Raw genomic sequence first — 22,286 nt, 5'->3', positions numbered from 1 at the left:
TCCCTTGTTCCTTATATAATGCTTTATAGTATTCTGCTATTTGAATTATGCCTTCTCTGCTGTTTATAAGTACACCATAACTATTCTTCAGATTCAGTATTATTTGTCTTTCTGTATTACTACTCATGACCGCTGATTTAAGTTTTTTGTTTTCCCTTAATGCTTGTTCTACTTTCTTGTGTTAAATCTTGTCCTCTCTGAGTCTAATGACTTTGCATAACTCAGTATAATCAATTTTGTCCTTGTCAGTGTTTATCTTGCTCTTCATTTGCCTTCAGTTTGTCATGACAAGTGTTTCTTGACTAATTTTTTCTACTTTGGATTTATTTTTACCTATAGGTTTCTTGGGCTTTATCACTTCAGAAAGTTGTATTCTGCATTGATATTTTGGTCTTGAGAGGTCTGCAGAAGCTCAAATTTGTTCCTAAGTTCCAGTGCACACTGCTTTTTCTCCTCTTCTGTTATCTCAAAGACTTTCATATTATTTACTTGAGTCAGTTTTTTTCCTTTCTTTTCTTACATCTATATGAAGTGTGCATCTTACCATTCTGTGATCACTTCCAACCTTTACCTTGTTCACGACAGTAATATCGTTCACAATATATCTTCTTTTAGTGAGGATGAAGTCAATTTCATTAGTTGTTAATCCATTTGGGCTCTTCCATGTCCACTTTCTGTTCACCCTTTTCTTGAAAAAAGCATTCATTACTGACATTCCTCGATATTCTGCAAATTCCACAAGTCTTTCACCTCTTTCATTTCTTTCACCAATTCCAAAATTTTCTTTAGTTTCCATTTCTGTGCTGTTTTGTCTGTTTCCAACCTTAGTTTTCTGTTCATCTAGAAGTCTCTCAATTTCAGTGTATATTTCTTCTACCTCTTCATCATGGCTCAGTGTTGGTGCACGTATCATTATAACCTTTGGTTTGTACCTCTTAGAAATCCTGAGAAGTAGTCTTTGTACTTTTGAATTCCAAGATGTTGTTTTTAATATCTTTATGGACCAGAAAGCCAACTCCACCTTCACTCTTTTCACTGTTTCCATTGGTGTACAGCAGATTTCCACTTGATAAACTTGTAGGACAGATGTGCAGAAATTTTCTTTTTAAAGAAGAATTAGACCATTTATAGAATGGATGGACAGATGAGATGGGTAGTGTATTTTTTTTTTTTTTTTTTACATCTGATGCTGTATAAGCTTGCTTCCTTTTATCATTGTCACTATTACTAATAATAATCTTTTTCAGCTGTTGATGAACCTTTCAAGGTCATAGCAAGAAAATCAATTTTTTTCCATCCAAGTAACCAAGAAAGATACTGATCCTACATAGTGATTAACTGTGGTTTAGAGCATATTGTGATTGGATGACATATGTATTATTCCAGACCAGACTAATTGATCCTCAGAATGTGGCTTTGATGGTCTATATTTAGTTTAAGGAGATATTGTATGATTAATTGGTTATATTTAAAAAAGCACGTGAGTTATATTTCACTTGCAAAGTAGGAGCCTATCATTTGTCCTGTTGTTCTGCTTTGCAACTGAAATATAACTTGCAACTTTTTAATTACTCCATATATAAAACTATAATCGCAGCATTGCTAACCCATTTATTGATAAATGGGTCAGCAATCCTGACATATGCTGACTGTACTGTTGGATTTATTTATTATTCACCAAGCAATATACCATTTTGCTTGTCTACAAACAAAATACCCTATTGCCAGTTTTCAACTTGGACATCTGGAATGCTAATATTTGCCAATAGAAACAAAATAAATATTTAATTTTCCTTATTCAATAAAAACAAATTATACACCAATTCTTATTGGTTCTAACATTCAGAAACTGATTATTATGAATGTACTTGGAGGCATAATTGGCAATGCTCATTTTCAGGGGAAAATTTTTTTTTTTTTTTTTTTAAGTTTAGTAACAGGAACACTGAGCTTAATTTCAAAGAGTAAGCTTAACAACTTGAATTGTATTCTGATCCATTATAGCATAATTTGAGTGCTATGTACACTACTACTTGGCATTCTTTTGGCCACTGACTGCATGCCTGGCATTTTAAAAGAAATTGTGAAATACAAATGTTAATGGCATTCTTTCTCTTTCTGAGGATGATTTCAGGATCATTGTGCGGAAGTTTGCCTTTAGCCAGCAGGTGGTTGATTGTTGGAACAAGCTTCCATCGTGGAAGTGGATGGTTTGAATAAGTTCACAGAACTAGACAGATTCTTGGAGGATATGGATGAGTGAAGTGCATAACATTTTTTTTTTTTTTTTTTTTTTTTTGGCCGATGCTATATAAGATTGCTTTCTTGCATCATTTGCCACTACTAAAACTACAAGGAAAAAAAGTACATGATGGAACAGTTTCAGTTTCATTTTTGTAATTAGTAATTGAAATTTAAAAAAAAATTATTTTTAAAATTAATTTAAAAATTAAAATAAAATGACATTATCCAAAGTAGAAAATTGTTGTTAGAAAAGTATGATCCTTTATATTTATTCATTTGGAGAAGCAGATAATTTATTGGAACTTAGATTTCTTCTTCTCCCCCCCCCCCTTTTTTTGCTTGATGCTGAGTTAATTAGTTCAGCAAAGATAGTTTTTCCAGCGTGAAGTTATATTGTCATCCTGTAAAACATACCACATCCAACCTCTCAAACATATCAGTTAAATTCATAATATAAAATGAATCTAAAATGATACGTTTCAGAGGGAAAAAGAACTTTTTAGAACTTTTTTTTCTTTTTTCTTTTTTCATTAATGTTAACTTATGAATTGAACAAGTTCATCGGTTTATGACATGCTTCACTTTCACCACAGTTCAGTTTTCTTAAGAATAGAACTTCTCACCTTGGGCTTTCTCCTCCATGAAGCCATTTTGATTTTTTTAAATATAATTTATTTTATTAATAATAAATTAGTATACAGTAAACTCCCGCTATTCGCGGCCACTGATTTAAACCTAAAAAAAATTTGAATTTTAAAGTGCCATGAACATTTCCACCATAAAAAAAACATGGGCGTGGCAAAAATCATCTTGCCCAGTCCACAGATGTTTCCTGCTGATCCTTGTTCAGTATGTGTAATGCGCTTGTCATGGAAGGTTTCATCTCTTGCTTTTAATTGATATATTTACAAAAGTGAAAAATCTACCGTTTTGCAGTGTGGGTGTAAACAGACTTTTTCGAGCATGTTAACTTTAAAAGAAAGTGACTTTATTGTGGACAAGTTCTTTTCTAACCTTACAAAAATATGGCTACAAATAACAAGGGAATTGTGAAAAGATCAAAGGTGATGACATTAGCGAGTAAAATTGAATTATTAGACAAAATTTCTAATGGTGAAAGTGTCTCGTCAGTGGCAAGACATTATAAAATCAATGAGTCAACGGTGCGATCAATCCAGAAATCGGATGAAAAAATCCACCGTAGTGTCCGTGAAAATGCGCTTTAAAAATTTGCTCTGTAACTCATGATGTTAAATTAGAAAAATGGAAAAGGCTTTAAATCTGTGGATAGAAGACCGAACTCAAAATAAAATCCTGTTAAGTTCACTCATCATTTGTAAAAAGGCAAAACACTTTAGCAAAACTGGTGATAGCACTGGTGGGATAAGTTTTTTAGCCAGCAAAGGCTGGTTTGAAAGGTTTAAAAATCGATATGGCCTTCATAACGTGAAACTTGTAGGCGAGTCTGCATCAGCAGATTTCTTGGCTGCAGAAAGTTTCCCGACTGAACTAAAAAAATTAATTACAGACAAAGGATATGTTCCCAAACAGGTGTTCAGTGCAGATGAAACTGGGTTGTTTTGGAAGAGAATGCCAGCCAGAACATACTTAACACAAAATGAAAAATCTTCTCCTGGATTCAAAGCTTCCAAAGATAGGCTTACTCTTTTGTTTTGTGCAAACGCTAGTGGACTCATGATCAAACCGATGTTCGTGTATAAATCGCAGAATCCACGTGCTTTGAAGGAAAAGAATAAAGGTCATCTTCCAGTTTATTGGAAATCCAATAAAAAAGCCTGGGTAACAACTACACTTTTTAGAGTGGTTTAATGATAGCTTTGTGCGAGAGGTGGAAAGTTACTTAGCTTCAAAATCTTTGCCTTTCCAAGTTCTGCTTCTTATTGATAACGTGCCAGGACATCCAAGCAGTCTAGAATTTGACCACCCAAATGTTGAAATTGTGTTTTTGCCACCAACACCACATCACTTTTACAACCGCTAGACCAAGGTGTGATTTCTGCATTTAAGTCCTATGTTAGGAGAACTTTTACTGGCTTAATTGAAAAAAATGGAAAGGGAGTCAGACTTAACTGTAAGCCAAAGTTGGAAAAATTATAACATTGCAGATTGCCTGATCAACATCAAGACATCAGTTGATGAGATAAGTGCATCTACAATTAACGCGTGTTGGCGAAAATTGTGGCCAGAAGTGGTTGTTTCTAAAACAATCCCTAATGTCAATGAACTGGTTGCCGATATTGTAGAAATTGCACAGGGAATAAAAGGTGGGGCTTTGAAAACATCCATACAACAGCCATTCAGGAACTTATTGAGACTCATGCAGATGAACTTACAATAGAAGAGTTGGATGAATTAGTAACAAGGTCAAAAGAAAACCAAAATGATCCTGAGATGGAAGATCTCGATGTTGTTAGACCACTGTTAAATAGTAAATCATTAAAGGAAATCTTTAGCCTCTCCATACAACTTTCAGAAAAGGTGATGGAAACGGATCCTAATTTGGAAAGAAGCATCAAGTTTAAACAAGACCTAGAAAATTACTCTTGCCTTACGGGGAAATTCAAAAGGAGCTCAATAAAAAAATGGAGAAACAAACTTCGATTACGAGTTATTTTTTCTCCAGTAACCCATGTTCTTGATATGTTTTTGAAAACTTTGTTTAAAATGTCTAATAAATATTACATTTAATAAATTGTTTCTTATTTTCATTTCAATGCCTTATGCTTGTATTTCACTATGTACTGTCTATGTTTGTCTATGTACATAGTCATATTATGTAGGTTAACGCATAATACATACAGACAAAATTTTAGATTAGTTTTTTTGATATATATTTCATACTTTGGGATGGAATTATTTTATTACTATGGGCACCATAACTCAGTATTCGCGGCATTTCTCAGGAACGTAACCCCCGCGAATAGCGGGGGTTACGTTTGGGGGTTTACTGTACTCGATTTAATATATAGAAATATTTAAAATTCTATCTGGGATTTTAAAAATACAGTAAGTGCCAGTTATAGTGATCACGTTTGCAAATTGAATTTTGATTCTAATAAACACCAATTCTAATCAGTGAAAATCGGAAAATATTATCCACAGGCTATAAAAATAAAGATATAATGCACAAATTTACGCTTCATTACCAGTTAAATGATATGTGAAAATCAGAAGAATATTATCCACAGGTTAGCAAAATAAGAATAAATTTATACTTACGTACATAGCTTAATTAATATACATATTAATTACACAATAACACTTTGTAATATGATTATAATTTAAAATAGTTACTTATTTTAGATTGCTTTAAATTATCACTACAAAGTCTATTTATAGATTTTTAAATATAGTATAACAGTCTATATTCACTTGCACCAGTTTCTTCCAATGCTCTCCTCAGGACAGCTATAGCTTCACGAGTTTGCCGTTTTGTAACTGAAATTTGTTCAGTTTCATCTTCATTTTCCTCATCCTTGGCGAAATTATCAGTAACAGACTGAGCAATTTCTTCATCTGTTAAAGCTATAGTAACTTGTAGATCACCATCTATGTCCACCCAAATCATTAAACTCCTATTCACCCATGTCTTCAGGCTTTTCAATGTGATCAGTATTGTGACTTAGTTGTCATATGTTTCTATAATTCATAACTTATCTTTTACACTCAAATTCACTCTCTTTCTGTTCACTGACATTTTTTTGGGGATAGTAAAATTTAAAACACAGTAAAAAAGATAAGCGTCAATTAATAACAAAGCACATGGTACACACAAATTGGAACTAACATGATGCATTCAAATGGGATATGGAGTAAAAGGTTTATGAAGTTCAGCTATAGAAATGAAGAGCAGATTCTGAAAATTTATGTTTTTTATATGATTGAAGATTTCAGTGAAAAGGAAACACATTTTACCATAATAATGTAAAAACACAGAATTCCAGCAATCGGTATTATCATAAATGCAATAAGATCGATTTTGCTACCTGTTTATAACAGATTGTGCAAACAAAAAGTACAATATACCGAAAACTGCAAATTGTTTTTTATTGTTTTAACCTCCAGAAATGTTCTTTAGAAAAATATCACAGAGGCAATTTTTAAAATTGGTTCTTATAACTGAAGATGTGATTCTAATAAACAATGAAAGTGTAGTGCATTTTATTGTTTTGAATCGGTTCTTTGAAATTTGATTCTATAATGCAGCTGATTCTAGTAACCAGTGATCACTATAAATAGCACTTATTTTATTTATAAATTCTAACCAGGCAGTATACATATTTCATTTTGTAATACAAATGGTTCTGGTGACACCCCAAAATTATTTTCTTTATTATTATTATTTGATTTATTTATTATTTTTTTTTTTGCTAAGATAAAAAAAGCCAACACGAGAACCACCACAAACTTCGAGAAACTTACTAGACAAACTGGTGTCCTGCTACCACAGTTTCTCCCTGCATTTTAATTAAACAGATGGTGCATGTTATCAGTAGTGGCAATAGAAGAGTTTCTCATTATTAAAAGCAGATTATTGGATTTCATGAGTGGGCTGAAATTTACTTATGGGTACACACAGACTGCCTCAGTCTCGGGGTGTTTATCCCTCACCCTTCCCACTATTTTAAAATAGGAAAACGACTTCTACTGCCACTACCGATAACATGCACCATCTGTTTACCGAGCATGCAGGGTGAAACTACAGTAGCAAGAAACGAGTTTGTCCGGTAAGTTTCCTAAAGTTTTCAGTGGTTCTTGTGTTGGCTTTCTTTACCTTTGCTATTTTTTTTTTTTTATGCTAAGTGATTGCACAAGGATATATATATATTTTTTTAATGTATCTTTTAGACGTTCTTAGGACAGTGGTTTTCAACCGGGGTGGCGAACAACATTCCAGGGGTGCCACGTAATTTGGGTTTAAGTTACTTAAATGTATTATTTTTTAATTTTTATGTTTATTTCATAATAAAAAGGTGTACAGTATCTTTTTAATTTTGTGGTGATCTATAATTGATGTTTACTTAGTACCTCTATATAAATAATAAAATTATATACTGTATATATACAGGGTGTCTCAAAAATACACGGCATAACTTCAGGAATGAGTTCCTCATATGTAGACAATAAAAATATTTTATATCAACGTAGTTCCAGAAATGCTTGGTTCCCGAGTTATTAACCGGAATGTCTTATCTCCCGCAGGTGATTTCCTTCATCACAAGGTACTGACAGAATCTGGTGCTTTTCCATTCCGACCATGTACTCAAATCAGGAGCAAGCGGATATGCACTTTATGTATGGTTTGGCGGACGGCAATGCTTTGGAGGCTCGCCATTTGTACCACGAAAGGTTTCCAGAATGAAGATGTCCAGACAGGAAAATGTTTGAAGGTATCCATTGCCGCCTTTGTGAACATGGGACCTTTACACCTCGTGCTGCCGACAGAAGACGACCAAGATCTACAACTCCTGAAGTAGAGGAGGAGGTTTTGGATGTTGTGCATGCCACTCCTGGAATCAGCACACACAGAATAGCAATGCAACTAGCTGTTCAACGTTCGACTATTTGGAGAGTGTTGTGAGAACACCAACTGTATCCTTACCATCTGCAACGGGTACAGGCCTTGTCACGAGCAGATTGCTCTCGGGAGTAATGTTCTGCCAGTGGTTCTTGCAGCAGTGTAGTACAACTCCTCACTTTCCTGCCTTAGCGATAGTCACAGATGAAGCACAGTTCACACAAGACAGAATCCAAAACTTCCACAATCAGCATGTATGGTACAATACGAAACGTGCCAGGAATTTCGCATCGTCTTCGCGAGTCTATGAGACATTGAGGCCTGTATTCAGGCAGAAGGTGGACATTTTTAACAATTACTATAAGGTGATGTGAACAGTTAAGTGTCATAGACAAACCTTCAAAACTCGGAAACCAAGCATTTCCGGAACTATGTTGATATAAAATATTTTTATTGTCTACATATGAGGACTCATTCCTGAAGTTATGCTGTGTATTTTTGAGACACCCTGTATAATTTGTATTATGAAATATAATTTTTATAATTATATTATTGTAATAAATATTATATAACATAGTTTTTAATATTTTATATATATATATATATATATATATTGAGAAAATTGAGTAGGGGTGCCGCAAAATAAAATAAATTACTTAGGGGTGCCGTTATTAGAAAAAGGTTGAAAACCACTGTCTTAGGATGACACATATATGGATATTGATGTGTTGAAAAAAAGACAACACAATAGAACTACTTATAATTGGTGATGTTTGGTGCATTCCACGTTGAATCCTTTCATCAGGCCAAATACAGAAAGATTTTGAAATTTCCTAACTTTCCAAACTGAAATCTACTTCCTACAATGCATTACAAGCAATTTACTCAGCAGTAAATTGACAAAATACGCTCATATTAAAAATTATATTACAAATACTTGAAGTGAATAGTTCAAAACATTCACATGACATGATATAAAACAATATGAAGTAAAGACAGATTTTAGATATTTCATCCATCTGCATCATGGCTCACAAACCCTCTCATGTGGTATTAAGATTTTTTTAAACAAAATTTGCAATCATATTATGTGAGAATTGATACTTGTCATAAACAATATAGTCATTCTTTAAAAGTAATGAAAATTCTTTTATTTTTCTGCTGAAGATAAAATCCACATAACTCAAGTTTATCACACCAGCACATTTCAGTTGCTATGTCTGTTACTAGGGGCACTGCAGCAGTGAAAATTAAAATGGCAACCATTAAAGTTTAGAATGAGTTCATTGGGTTTTAAGAAACCTAGTGTGTGCAGCACAGGTGCAATATATAAAGTTTAGGACATATTATTGTAAGAATTCTTCCATTTGGTGCACCCCATGAACTACCACCTAATTGTGGTGAGCAGTTTTGAGTATCCCAGTGACCTCAAGAGCTATGCTGGTGGAGCTTAAGTTCCTGGTAAGGCTGCCCTAGCTAGACAGGTTGAAGGATACAGGTGAGATGAAGTGTAGTCCTCAAAGAAAATTAAGGGATATAAATTGGACCGATATCCCAAACCCAACAAGAAGTATGCCAGGCACCTCAGAGATAACCTGATTGAAGTTTATAAGGTCTGAGAGGGATTAGTAAAATGAATGAAGGTGGAATTCTCACTGTTCTAAATAATTCCAGAACTAGGGGTCATAAATTCAAATTACAGTGCTTGAGGTTTATAGATTGTAGGAAGTTTTCTTTTAGCCAGCAAGTCGTTGATAGCTGGAACAAGTTACTGCCCTCTCAGGCAGTTGAGGCTGACAGTTTGAGTAAATTCAGTGGTCAACTGGATACTTACCTGTGTGAGGAGGGAAGCATATAATTCGTGTTTTCTTATCTACTCTACTTGGTTTTTTTTACCAGTGCAGCAAAAGCCTATGGCTTCCTTGCACTATATGGCTAATACTATTACTATACTTTGCCTGATTTGCACAAAAGCTGTGTTGTGACCAGCTGTTGTTTAAGTCACACACAAAAAAATGACTAACCATTACTGATGAATTCGACCATCCGGCTGAGGTTTAACATTGATAAATGCAAGGTACTGCACTTGAGTAGCAGTAATTCCAAAATAATATTCTAATTGGGTGGTACCACACTCATGGTTGTTGAGAATGAAAAAGACCCATGGTAACAGTACAGCCTAACGTTAAGTTTTCTGAGCATGCAGTTAGGCTGCTAGAACAGCCCGTGGGGGTTCTACCAGTAATATACAGACATTTTGCCTGTATATAAGTCTGGAAGCCTCATTTTAGGAAGGATGTGGATCTCTTGGAATGAGTGCAAAAACAGGCAACAAGATTAGTCATGAGAACAAAATGACTTATCAAGAAAGACTTTAGTTCTGTTATATGCAGTGTCTAGAAACTAGGGCGCCTCCGTAGCCAGGTGGGAAGGAGCAGCAGTGCATAGCACACGCTTCTTGATTAGACCGGGATTCGAGCCCGTCACCACCAAATATGGAGGATGCAGAAAGGTCAGGGAATGACCACCGCATATCCCGGAGCAATATGGCCTTAGTTGCTAATGCTCCTAAAAAAAACCAAAATAACAAATAACGTCTAGAAACTAGGCACCTGTGAGGGGATCTAATTGAAGCATTTGAGGCTTTAAATGGATTGAGTAAACTAAATGCCGATAATGTCCTTACTCATTCTCAGAGAACACACATAAGGAAGAATAAATTTAAATCGAAAAGTATGGTTATAGCATACGTGTGAAAATTTGTGTTTGGCCAGACAGTAATTGATTGTTGGAACAAACTTTCATCTGGTGTTGTGGAAGTGAAATGGTTAGGCAAATTATGGAAGGTGATAAACAAATGATTTGGGTTTTTTTTTTTTTTTTTTTTGTTTGGCTGATGCTGGCTTTCTTATATCACTTGCCATTACCAATACTAACTTATTTCACTAGTCAAAGACAAGAGTGTGTGGAGAGTATTAAGGAAATGGGAAATGTTTGGTCTTCAAACTATGTGGAGTACATATGTCACAAAAAAATAATAATAATAAGATATGTCAGTCATTTTGTATGATCTCTCTCTCTCTCTCTGTTTATGGAGGGGTGAAGGCCTTGTTCATAGTATCATTTTTAGTCAGTGCACCTTTTTTTTTTTTTTTTTTTGGCTGATGCTGCATAAGCTCATACACTTGCTTTCTTGCATCACATGCCACTACTATTACTACCTTCCATAAGAATGGCGAAGTTAATAAACATAGTGTATGGTTTTAGACCTGCATGATTGAGGTATATGTTACATCAATCATGAAATCAACACATTTCACAACACACCCAGTGGGCACACATGTTGTATTCTGGTCTTTATTTTTTATCAAAAATACTCTTACAGATAATGTGTACCTTGATGTGCTGCAGAACTCTGTACTTCTTTCATGTGGATTATACAGAAGGAATTTCTTTCGGCAAGGTGGAATTACCTCATAATTTCTAGCAAAATGTGCCAGCTCTTTAGGACAGTGGGTTGGTAGGGGTGGCAAAACTGATTGGCCACAGTTTTATTCCTGCCACTTGCAACAAATTTACAGACATTAAAATCAAGATTAAAAGGGTAGTTTCCATAGTCATATGTAATATATTGTGGAGTGAGTAAATATAGTTGGGCTATGATGGAATGTTTTCCACATTACTAGTAAAAGTTGTATAGAAGTGTAACAATTCTATCAAAAGAACTTAAGTTTTAAAGTACTACATCTGGTTTTGTCTTGAAGAGAAAAATATAAAGTTGTACAGTTCTAAAAGTATTCAACTGTACAATTATTCTGTCATCATCATCTGGTTGAATTGAATGCGGTTATATTGAATACTTCAGAATACTGAAGTAAATATTGAATTGCAATTAATATACAGTCCATTTAGGTAAAATAGTAAATTACAAGTAAATATATATTTAGTTGTAATTTACTATTTTACCTAAGCTAAATGGACTGTGATCAAAACTGTATGTCCTATTGAGCTGCAGTAACATTATCAGAGACTCTAATGAAATACTAAATGATTTTAAAATACAATGCTTTTCAGGATTATAAATTGATTAGAACAGAAAAGATGTTCTTAAAAAAAATGTGTGTAGCTAGCTTGTATTGTACTGCTGACCACAAGCATATTTGCTGCTTAGTTGTTTCCACTTATAAATATAATTTTTTGTTAGATTGTCACAATCTTAAAAACATATCTATAAGTTTCTGAAAGGATTTGAAATTCTGTTCATAATTAACCACTTTAATTTTGCATAGGAAAAGGTTTTTGTATCAATGGGTATCACTAGTGCCAGTTGTCTGCTGCTAAGTTATGTGAATATTATATGTATTCTAGGAAAAAAAAAATGTTTCATTTATTCTCAAATATTTCAGGTTTCAAACTGATGAATATGACAAGGTTCCATTTTTCATATTTGGAGATTTTAACTTTAGGCTAGACACCCAGGGAGTTATTCAGGTGAAGCTTTTTTTTTTTTTTTTTTTTTTTTTACCCCTTTCTCCTTCTTCCATTTCTGCTGCAGGGATTCCTTTTACAAGATAATTTGAATTAAATTCTTATTGTTAAAGGTGTAGAAATTAAAGATATTTTCTTTTATTATAAAGATGGTTCAGGGTTGACCTGGAGACTTTTTTTTTTTTTTAAACAGAAGTGGGTGCATCAAAACACTCTTCATGGGGCAACTGATGGAAATACTGCTCTGTCTCTGATACATTAGAAGCAACACAAGATGAGTCAGAGTGTAAAACAGCACTCTGTCATAAAATTTTTGTTAAAATAGGAAATGGAAAAAAATATATATTAAAGAATAAAGACATTTGTCAGCTGGATATAATATGGAGAGATCCTGCCACATTTAGGCATGTATGATTAGCTTTCTGAAAGCCATAAAGCAGTTGCTAACCTACTTCTTGCTCATGTTGACCTGTCACCGATATGAACACTTGTTTGTTGAGGATCTGATTTCAGAAAATAGAGTATTTGCAGTGTGCAATATTGTATCAAAAGCATGCATGACTGTTGGAAGTGCACAAGCAATTATTCACGGATATTTATTGTTCTAGAAGGTGAGCACATGATGAGTCCCAAAGATGCTGACATTTAACCAGGATGTACAATGTGTTGCAGTTTCCACTGAACTGATTTAAACTCAAGGGAAGTGCATTTCTGTAGAATAGTGACTTGTAACAGGACATGGGCACACTGCTTCATTTTAGTTCACTTTAGAACTAAAGAGGCCATACAGAATGATATCAAAGAGGAATCCCACTAACCAAAAAAAAATTGAGATACAGCGTTCAGCTTACAAGATCATGACGGTGTATTTTGGGATTCAGAAATGTTGATTCTTTCAATTTTCTGCTACCTTGTGCAGTAATTAATATGCTATTACAGAACTTGCTTCTAAATGGTGTACATACAGCAGTTTGATTGTGAAAAGGCTTGGGAAACTGTGAAAGGAAATTATTCTGCTGCACAACAGTGACATTGGCAACTTTGGGGAAATCGTGAACTACATTCCTTACTGTTCAGATATAGCCCTCCAATGAATATCACTTATTTTGGCGATGAAATAGCAAATTTGAGGGCAGAAATGCAAGACAGATAAAGAATTCAAATGTGGTGTCCTGAACTGGCTATGCAATTTGCCTACTGTTTTTTCTGTGCTACTAGTTTCAGTGCCTAACTACAGCTATGGAAAAAAAAGTGTCAGTAGGTTGATGGGGTGGGGAGGGGGTCAGTATCTTGAAAAAGATTAATGAGTTTAATGATTCTGATACATATGTGATTATTGTTGAAAAATAAAAAAAAAATAAAAAATAAAGGTCAAGGTAAACTTTGGACCACCCATCTATTTTATATTTGAAATAAAAACAAATTGAAGATAAGAATGAAAAATTCTAAATATAAGTTCACATAAACCTAGGTGTATTATTCTATATTACAAAAACAAAGTAACTAAATGAGAGAAGGAAGTAATTTATACCCATTAGTGAGTTTTTCCCCCACATTTATATAGATAATTATTTGTTATATGTCTCCACAAAATATTTTGATATTTGCAATTGTTTTTGTTTCATAAAGTATTATAAAGGAATTATTTTCACTATTTTAATTGGTTCTTTGCCATTGGTTAATACATAGACTTATAAGAAGATTGTAAATGTGTGTACTCTACACTTGCAAATTGCTGCAGAATAGCCAATTTCTTACTGCTGTAACAGGAGTTACTTTTTATATACAGAAATTTCACTTAATGTAATGCAATAGATGCATTCCTGAAAGTGCTATACAATGTGAAAATGCATTAAACAAACATGATATCCACTTTAAGAAATAAAGTGGATATCATTAAACAAACATGATATCCACTTTAAGAAATAAAAAAACATTCATAGATATTGGATGTTGCTTAATATTAAAATTGAAAATAAAATTACATTAAAATTTTGAAATATCAAGTTTTAATTTATTAATTAAAGTAACTTTATTAATTGATGAAACAGTCTTTCATATCCAGAGATTTCATATAATTTTGTTATTTCAATTTTTTTTATCCTTTTATTTAAAGTCTAAAACACTGAATTTGTTTATGTTAGGTAATACTAATATAGTGCAATTGAAATGTTTCTCCACATAGTACTAGACATACAATATTCACTTTACTGGCAAATATTTTGGTGATTTCTTATAGTGGTTAGTGGCTGCAGGCTATCCAAGATAGAATGGTCTGACCCCCTTCTTGCTATGTAATACAGTATTTACAAATATTACATACACTATATTTAGAGTAAGCACTGAAAGTTCTCTCCACCACTTTCTTGACTCAAATTGCAAAAGTATTGCTGAATTAAAAGCAGAAATAAATATTATGCAAAATGCTTGCCAGTAGCTACTGTGGAGAGACTTTTCAATCACTGTATATTTTGATATTTTTCAAAATGAAATTAAGCTTTTTAAGTCCAAGGCTAGATATTGTAATGACATGTTTTTAAGTGTTGAATGTGTCTTTAAGTGTTAAATTTTGTTGTTGTTGTGTGTGTGTGTCAGATAGTGGGAGAGAACAGAAAGTTCATCTGTTTTACATATCCATGAGTTGGAGATGTTCAAGGTTTTGAAAGAGAGAAATACTCTTCCTTTGCTTTTTGCTTCAAGAAACACTTAGTCTACATCCAGCAACTGAATCTAGGATCTCTTCCACACTTAATGAAAATTGTGAATACACTCAATGAAATTGCCATCTGTTAGAGACTTAGTTGTTTCTTTACAAGATACAACTAGCATATTGTTACCAAATTGTCATGAGTGATCCCAGAAAGTTTTTTGGGGCAGATGCCATATAAATAAGAAGCTGAAATTGAAAGAATTAAATATTTTTATCTGAGAATATTGCACAGAAAATGGTTACATAATGAACTATGAATATCTGAAATAAATGAGTGAATTACTCATTTATATATTACTCATTTATATACTAAGGTGAGTACCGCTAAATTAAGCATTGCTATTAACTTTGAGTAAATTTAATAGCAATGCTTAATTTAGCTGTACTCACTTTAGTATGATCTGCAATTGATGCTAGGGATAGAGAATTAAATAAATTGTGGTTGGGATAATGAATTGAAAATCAGAATTAAAATAAGCTCAAGGAAGTAGGAGTGCACAACTTCGTCCTTGGTTGTCATTAATGAAATAGTTGATAAATTAATTAAGGGATGAATTTAAAAGTTTGAACTGGGTAGGCCAAAAGTTGTAACGAGTTGACTTTTGTTTGTTAACGTCTTCAGTTGGCAATGATGAAGTAGGGAGAGAACGCATATATTTAAAAGAGTTCTAAGTTCCCGTGATGCTCTTTGAAACATGTGGAAATCTCTGGTGCGTGAGATTCCAGATCGGGGAAAGATTGTAGGGTAGTTTTGCGTTTATGACGTTGAGTTTGGAGTGACGGCGAAACCATTCTATGATGAGGGCTTCGTACTGAAAAATTTTATAACTGGATTTTAATTTAATGATAGTGATGGCTGAGTCGATTAGAAGGTTGTGATTATTGGAATGTACATGTTGTGTAAGTTCGGTACTTGATTGTCCTATTCTAAAACTATTGTAATGATAATATGATCGTGTATTAGGTGTTTTTGTGGAACCGTATTTGGTGGTGGTACTTCCAATATAACAAGTATTGCAATTTTGTTGACATTTTATTAAGTATATGATGTTATTCATGTCATTAATTTGATATTTATATGTTTCTTTGTATGAGTTGAACATTGAGCTAAGTTTGTTATAGGCAGAAAATGTGAGTGTGATGACTGTACCTGCAAACACCCAGCGGAACTGTCTGGCCAGGCGGCTGTGGTAAGGGAGAACAATACGTGTGTTGCTATTTGCTTTATGTTTAGGCGAATTATTGATGTTATTTTTGGTGGTAGAAATGGTATGTTGAATTAACTGAAATGGGTATTTTCTGGCCATAAAATTTTCTGTAAGATATTGAAGTTCAGTAGATAGGTCATCTTGTGTGGAGCTATATTTGATGGCGTTATAAACCTGATTATAAAGAACGACTTTTTATTTGTACTACGTGGACGGTGTGAGTCAAAATGCAGGTATTTCCCTGTATGTGTGTTTTTTCTGAAGATTCTGGTTCCAAGTTTGGTGTCCGTTTTGTATATGGTCAGATTAAGAAAATTGATCTGTCCGTTTTTCTTCTGTTTCAAGTGTATATTTTAATCTGTCATGTATTGAATTAAATTTAGTGAAAAGGATATCGATTATGGTTCTATTGCCTATTATTAGTATATCGTCTGCATAATGTATGTATAATTTAATTTCTGTGTGGTAAGGCTGTAGTATTTGATTCTCTATGATTGCTAGGTAAATTTCAGATAAGGGGGCAGAAATTCCTAGACCCATAGATAGGTAGGCCAAATATTTGTTGGTATATTTGATTATGGAACCGAAAATGTCTAGCGTCTAATAGGAAAGAGGTGAGAACTAAAATATTATTGATAGAGAGGGAGGTGTGGTTGGATAGGGTGGTTATCTTTCATTAGGAGATCCTGTAAAGCTTGTAGAGTGAAAGGTAGGTGTACATTTGTGTAAAGTGAAACTACGTCGAAGGATGCTAGAATATCTCCGTTGGAGATTAAGGTAGAGCTTATTTTCTCAAATGCTTGAATAGTATTGTTAACTTTGTATTAAGAGAATCTTGTAAGGGGGGAAATGATATTTACCAAAAAAGAGGATAGGTTAGCAAAGGCAGATTTGCTGAAGGAAACTATTGGTCTTGAGGGTTGGTCAGGTTTATGTAGTTTGGTGATGCCAAACGTGTGGGAGGATGTTATTCCTCCCACACATGTTATGGCCAGAAAATACCCATTTCAGTTAATTCAACATACCATTTCTACCACCAAAAATAACATCAATAATTCATCTAAACATAACGCAAATAGCAACACACGTATTGTTTTCCCTTACCACAGCCGCCTGGCCAGACAGTTCCGCCGGGTGTTTGCAGGTACAGACATCACACTCACATTTTCTGCCTATAACAAACTTAGCTCAATGTTCAACTCATACAAAGAAACATATAAATATCAAATTAACGACATGAATAACATCATATACCTAATAAAATGTCAACAAAATTGCAATACCTGTTATATCGGAAGTACCACCACCAAATACGGTTCCACAAAAACACCTAATACACGATCATATTATCATTACAATAGTTTTAGAACAGGACAATCAAGTACCGAACTTACACAACACATACATTCCAATAATCACAACCCCCTAATTGACTCAGCCATCACTATCATTAAATTAAAATGCGGTTATAAAATTTTTCGGTACCGAAGCCCTCATCATAGAATGGTTTCGCCGTCACTCCAAACTCAACGTCATAAACGCAAAACTACCCCACAATCTTTCCCCGATCTGGAATCTCACGCACCTGAGATTCCCACATGTTTCAAAGAGCATCACGGGAACTTAGAACTCCTTTAAATATACGTGTTCTCTCACTACTTCATCATTGCCAACTGAAGACGTTGACAAGCGAAAGTCAACTCATTGCGACTTTTGGCCTACCCAGTTCAAACTTTTAAATTCCTCCCTTAATTAATTTATCAACTATTTCATTAATGACAACCAAGGACGAAGTTGTGCACTCCTACTTCCTTGAGCTTATTTTAATTCCGATTTTCAATTCATTACCCCAACCTCAATTTATTTAATTCCCTATCCCTAGCATCAATTGCAGATCATACTAAGGTGAGTACCACTAAATTAAGCATTGCTATTAAATTTGAGTTAAATCAATTTGATACCTTAAGAAATTTCTATAATTATTTTATGAGTGAATTACCTAATTTTTTCTTGAACTTACCTGATGGCGATTTCTTATAGTGGTTAGTGGCTGCAGGCTTTCCAAAATAAGATGAACTGGCTCCCTTCTTGCTAGCAATAATTTCAGTGGATGGCATAATTAATAAATAAATTTGGGTAGTTTTAATTATACTTACACACAGATATTCTGGAAGAAAGAATGTTTGTTTGTTATTTGGTTTTTAGGAGCATTAGCAACTAAGGCCATATTGCTCTGGGATATGCAGTGGTCATTCCCTGACCTTTCCGCATCCTCCGTATTTGGTGGTGGCGGGCTCGAACCCCGGTCTAATCAAGAAGCGTATGCTACGCACTGTTGCTCCTTCCCACCTGGCTACGGAGGCGCCAAGAAAGAAGAAAGAATGTAGTTGAGAGAATGGCACATATCATACTAGGTGATATATCTAGCATCACTCAACAGTTCCTAAGAAATTAGTTTTGTGGTTGTAAAATAATGTGATAGCAAGCATATTCCATGTTATGCAAAAAACTTTCCCTGATAGAATAAACTAATAAACAAAATAGAATAGTACAAAAGCCTGGGAAGCAAGGAATTAGTGTATTTGTAAGAATGATTCATATGAAAACTGCAAAAATTATAGGAAAACTATTTTAATCACAATTACAAAACCAATGTTTGTATTGTGTGATGTAGTTCTTTACTAAAATATACTTTTCGTGGGTTCTGGTATGTTTGGGTACATTTTCTAGTTATTACCACTCATTCTGATCCAGATTGTGAATATCTGCTTACTTTTCTGAAATGCTATCTTACTCATTGCAGTTTTAATTTCCTGACTATTTTTCTAGTCAATAGATGCCCAAGATATCTGTATTTATCTACTTGTAATATGCTGTTATCACCCATTTTAATAATTGTTTTCTTTTCATCCCTTCCCACAATAGTAATTTTAGTATTTTAAAAATTCCTTCTCATTTCCTATTCTTCAACTTCCCATAACTATTCCTAACAAAATTTATAATCCTTTTTTCTACATTGAATAACAACATATCACATATAAATTGTCTCTACAATTTTAGTCCTATTTTTGCACCCACCTCCTCTGTTTTTCCTTCCCTCCCCATCACTTCTCTTGCTATTACTTCTACATATGAGGGCAGATTTGAAAAGTTCGTGGCCTGAGTATGAAAGTGGTACATTGTTAAAAATTTCTGTACTTAATGTATAACACTTCAAATAGTGACTCACCAAGTTTCAGACAATTTCAGTAACATCTTTTTTTAATTACAGGTCCTTAAGTCCACAAAGTTGTGTAAATAGGAAGGATGGACAAAATCAGTCACTCATACTCTCATCTAATATTTGGGGGGAAAGGGACTAATACCAAAGGCAATTCATGAGGATATGGTTACAACATTGCTGAAGATTCTCCTTCCCTTTTCATGGTTAAGAAGTGGTCAGCAGAATTTAAACAAGGGAGATAGAGCCTGAAAGATGACCCATGCTATGGAAGACCAGCATCCATCACTCCAGAAGTTGACAGCATCAGTGGCTAAAGTGTGAACTGGTAGAGAGAGAGTACAGCTTTTGATCAACAAGTGATATTTCAGTACATTGCTAGCATGTTGATCATCTCATATGAACATGTAGTAGGTAGTAGCAGCAGCAAATGATGCAAGATAGCAAGCATATTTGGCATCAGAACTTAAAAAGTTCCTATACACTTGCCTCATCCATACCCTCCAAGAATTTGTCTAGTTCTTCCTTGAATTTATTCAAAACACCCACCAGCTGAAGGCAAACTTCTGCACATCTGCCCTGCAACCATCTTTCCTCAACTTAAATTTATGCCCCCTTATATGTATCCTCAGCAAGAGGAAGAATGCCATTAAACACCTCAATCAGATTACTCTGCAAGTATCTAGTCTCCAGAAGCTGCAATTTCAAAACTGAAGTCTTTCTAAGTAGAGCACCCTTTTGTTCCCTTCACCAAACTGGTCGCCCTTCTCTCTGCTCGTTCCAGCAGATCTACATCCTTCATAATGAGGCCTCCAGACCTGTATACAATACTCAAGATATGGCCTTGTACAAAGGAATAATCACATCCTTATCCCTGCTAGCAAATTTCTGTATATCACTGACAAAACCTCATGAGCTGTCCTGGCAGCCTGTCTGCACTGCTCAGTTATTTATTATTTTTCATTCTTCACTACCCTGAGTGTAGTACCACACAGTTGATAAGTTACTCTGAAATTACTGCTACCCATATGCAGTACCTTGCATTTGTTAATGTTAAACTTCAACTGCCATTTCTCAGTGCATTGACCCAGTTTTCTTAGATCTTGTTGCAGTACGTCACCATGATTATTGTTATTAACCACCCTGCCAACCTTTGTATCATCTGCAAACTTAAGACATTGTGCCTTCATCAATATCATTAATAAATATTGAAAACAACAAAGGCCCGGCAATGAACTCTGGGATATTCTACTGATAACATTGGTCCAAGAAGATCAGTGCCCATTGATAACCACTCTGTCTTCTTCCGCTTAACCATCCCTTTATCCATACAGTAACTGGCCCTTAATGCCACATTGCTCTAGTTTGTACAACAGTCTTTTATGTGCAACAGTATCAAAAGCCTTCCTGAAATCCAAGTATAAGGTGTCAAAATAATTTTTTGCATCCAGTTTTGCTCACTGCATCATAGTAACCTATCAGATTGGTTAGAGAAGACTGCTCTTTGACAAATCCATGCTGTGATTGCAGTACAATTGCATACCTGTTCAAGTTGTCCTACATTACTTCCTTAACCAATGATTTCATTATTTTCCCCGGAACACATTAAGCTAACTGGTCTGTAATTACTCATGTTGCCTTTTGATCCCCCCCTTTATGAATTGGGGATATATATTTACACTTCTCCAGTCCATAGGGACCTCCCCTTTAATCCAAGGATGCTCTCATAATTATGGCTAAAGGTTTGCTTACCTCGTTTGCTGCCTCCCTTAATATAATTGGATAGATTCCATCTGCCTCAGTGCCTTTTTTATGTCCATCCTTAACAATTTCTCCTCCACTTTCCTTTTAGTTATCACACAATCATTTAGCTACGCATTAAAGTTTGATAAACTTCTGGCATCCCCTTCCCTAAAGAATTCCTTATGTGTGAATGTAGATACAAAATACCTGTTCAATTTTTCCACAACTTGAGCAGGGTCATCAACCATATGTTAATCCATAGACATCAAGTGGCCCAATGTGATTCAATCCCTTTCTTCCACTGTTAATATAATCATAGAAGTCTTTGCTGTTTTTCTTTGTATTCTTTGCCAGAGACTTCTCATAATCTTCTTTAGCTTGCTTAACCTCCTTTGTGACTTGATTACAGACTGATTTATATCTACCTTATATTTCTGATCACTTGATAATTTATATGCATTCCATGCACTTTTATTCTCTGCCACATGTCTCAATAGTTCATCTGACATCCATTTAGGTTTAAGCCTTGAACAGTATTTCTTTATTGGTATGAAAAGCCTAGTAGCTTTTTTGATTACTTCCCTGAATACTTCCCATTTAGAATTTGCTGTTAGTGATGTCATCAGTTGGTAATTTAATGTTAATGTTTAACATTAAATTACCAACTTAGTTAATGGTTCCACTGCATACAGTTGTGTGCAGTATTGCAAAATCTGTTTGATGCCTAGGATCCATATTTTTAATTCAAGTGTTTGATATAATCACCATTTTCATTTGTTTCAGTCTAGTCAAAGAACAATTACTTAAAGTTATTAAGTGCTCTGGATCATTATTGGAAAACTCTGTTGTTAATGAGATGCTTCAATTTTAAAATTGGAAGTCTGGGTTTTATATAAGCACAGTCTTTCGAAAAAGTCACAAGGATTTAAACCAGGCTTCGCAGTGGCTATTTAATATCACAAGTCCAGATATTAAAATTATTGCTAAATGCATTCTTGAGAAGACTAGTTAAGCTTTTAAATAAATGAGGTACTGCTCAATCTGAATGGAAGATCCCTTGCTGCATTTTACTGCCTCCTTCACCTAATTCAATTAAACAGTGCTAGACAACATACATTCTGCCATATCCATATT

The 22,286-nt window shown here is 34.3% G+C and overlaps 1 protein-coding gene across 2 annotated transcripts in view; it reads left to right on the top strand.

Moving 5' to 3' along the window:
- Positions 1–22,286, top strand: part of 5PtaseI (inositol polyphosphate-5-phosphatase A) — a 400,034-nt gene that overhangs the window by 205,333 nt on the left and 172,415 nt on the right. For both annotated transcript variants that reach the window (XM_090385500.1, XM_090385499.1), the window contains exon 9: positions 12,190–12,274. In XM_090385500.1, the coding sequence (XP_090241626.1) occupies positions 12,190–12,274 (85 nt within the window). The remainder of the gene's footprint in view (positions 1–12,189; positions 12,275–22,286) is intronic.

Source organism: Mastigoproctus giganteus, chromosome 11 (assembly GCF_048544385.1).
Source record: "Mastigoproctus giganteus isolate SK-2022 chromosome 11, ASM4854438v1, whole genome shotgun sequence".
In the NCBI taxonomy this organism is placed as follows: Eukaryota; Metazoa; Arthropoda; class Arachnida; order Uropygi; family Thelyphonidae; genus Mastigoproctus; species Mastigoproctus giganteus.
The sequence above is the reverse complement of the archived record's forward strand: the minus strand, read 5'-3'. Positions and strand labels throughout refer to the sequence as shown.